This window comes from Pygoscelis adeliae, unplaced genomic scaffold (assembly GCF_000699105.1).
Source record: "Pygoscelis adeliae isolate BGI_AS28 unplaced genomic scaffold, ASM69910v1 Scaffold284, whole genome shotgun sequence".
Classification (NCBI taxonomy): domain Eukaryota; kingdom Metazoa; phylum Chordata; class Aves; order Sphenisciformes; family Spheniscidae; genus Pygoscelis; species Pygoscelis adeliae.
Genome location: NW_008824671.1, coordinates 35,114 through 35,753, shown reverse-complemented (window position 1 = coordinate 35,753; position 640 = coordinate 35,114). Strand labels below are relative to the sequence as shown.

The window sequence follows — 640 nt, the reverse complement described above, 5'->3', positions numbered from 1 at the left end:
CTGCTGAACTTCCAGGTGGACCAGCCTGACCGCACAGAGCACCTAGGCATCCAGGATGTCCCTATATTTCGGGTAAGTGGCAGGGCTCAGTCCCTGGGGTCCTCTCTTCCCTGGGTGGGACACAGCTCACTGAGGGAGGTACCGGAGGGAGCGAAATAGCAGCACCCTGAAATCTCACCTACTACGCTGAGCAGGGGCCGCACTGAGCTCTCCCTGGGTTTTTGGGAACCCCTCTTTATCCACCGGACTGCTGGGGGGTGGATGATGGGCAGGCAAAGGGCACCCCCTGCTATGCTCACTCCCTCTGCCTCACCCAGAACCTGTCCCTCATTGTGGTGGTGCTGGGGGCCGTGTTCTCCCTCATCTTCCACCTGGGCACCAAAGAGAAGCCGTACCCGCCGGGCTCGCTGCCCCAGCCAGAGGAGAGCACGCCCCTGCTGCAGAAGGAGCCTATGAGCCCCCCGCGCCCACTGCTGATCTGGAAGGACTGGCTGCTGGAGCCTGCCTTCTACCAGGTACGGCTGCGGGCAGGGCTTGAGGCACCTAGAATCATAGAATCATTAAGGTTGGAAGAGACCTCCAAGATCATCGAGTCCAACCGTCGACCCAACACCACCATGCCCACTAAACCATGTCCCTA

The 640-nt window shown here is 60.5% G+C and overlaps 1 protein-coding gene across 1 annotated transcript in view; it reads left to right on the top strand.

Moving 5' to 3' along the window:
* Positions 1–640, top strand: part of MFSD12 (major facilitator superfamily domain containing 12) — a gene marked incomplete at its 3' end in the record, with an annotated part of 7,890 nt that overhangs the window by 4,534 nt on the left and 2,716 nt on the right. Inside the window, exons 4-5 of the mRNA XM_009323004.1 lie at positions 3–72; positions 318–515. Of these exons, the coding sequence (XP_009321279.1) occupies positions 3–72; positions 318–515 (268 nt within the window). The remainder of the gene's footprint in view (positions 1–2; positions 73–317; positions 516–640) is intronic.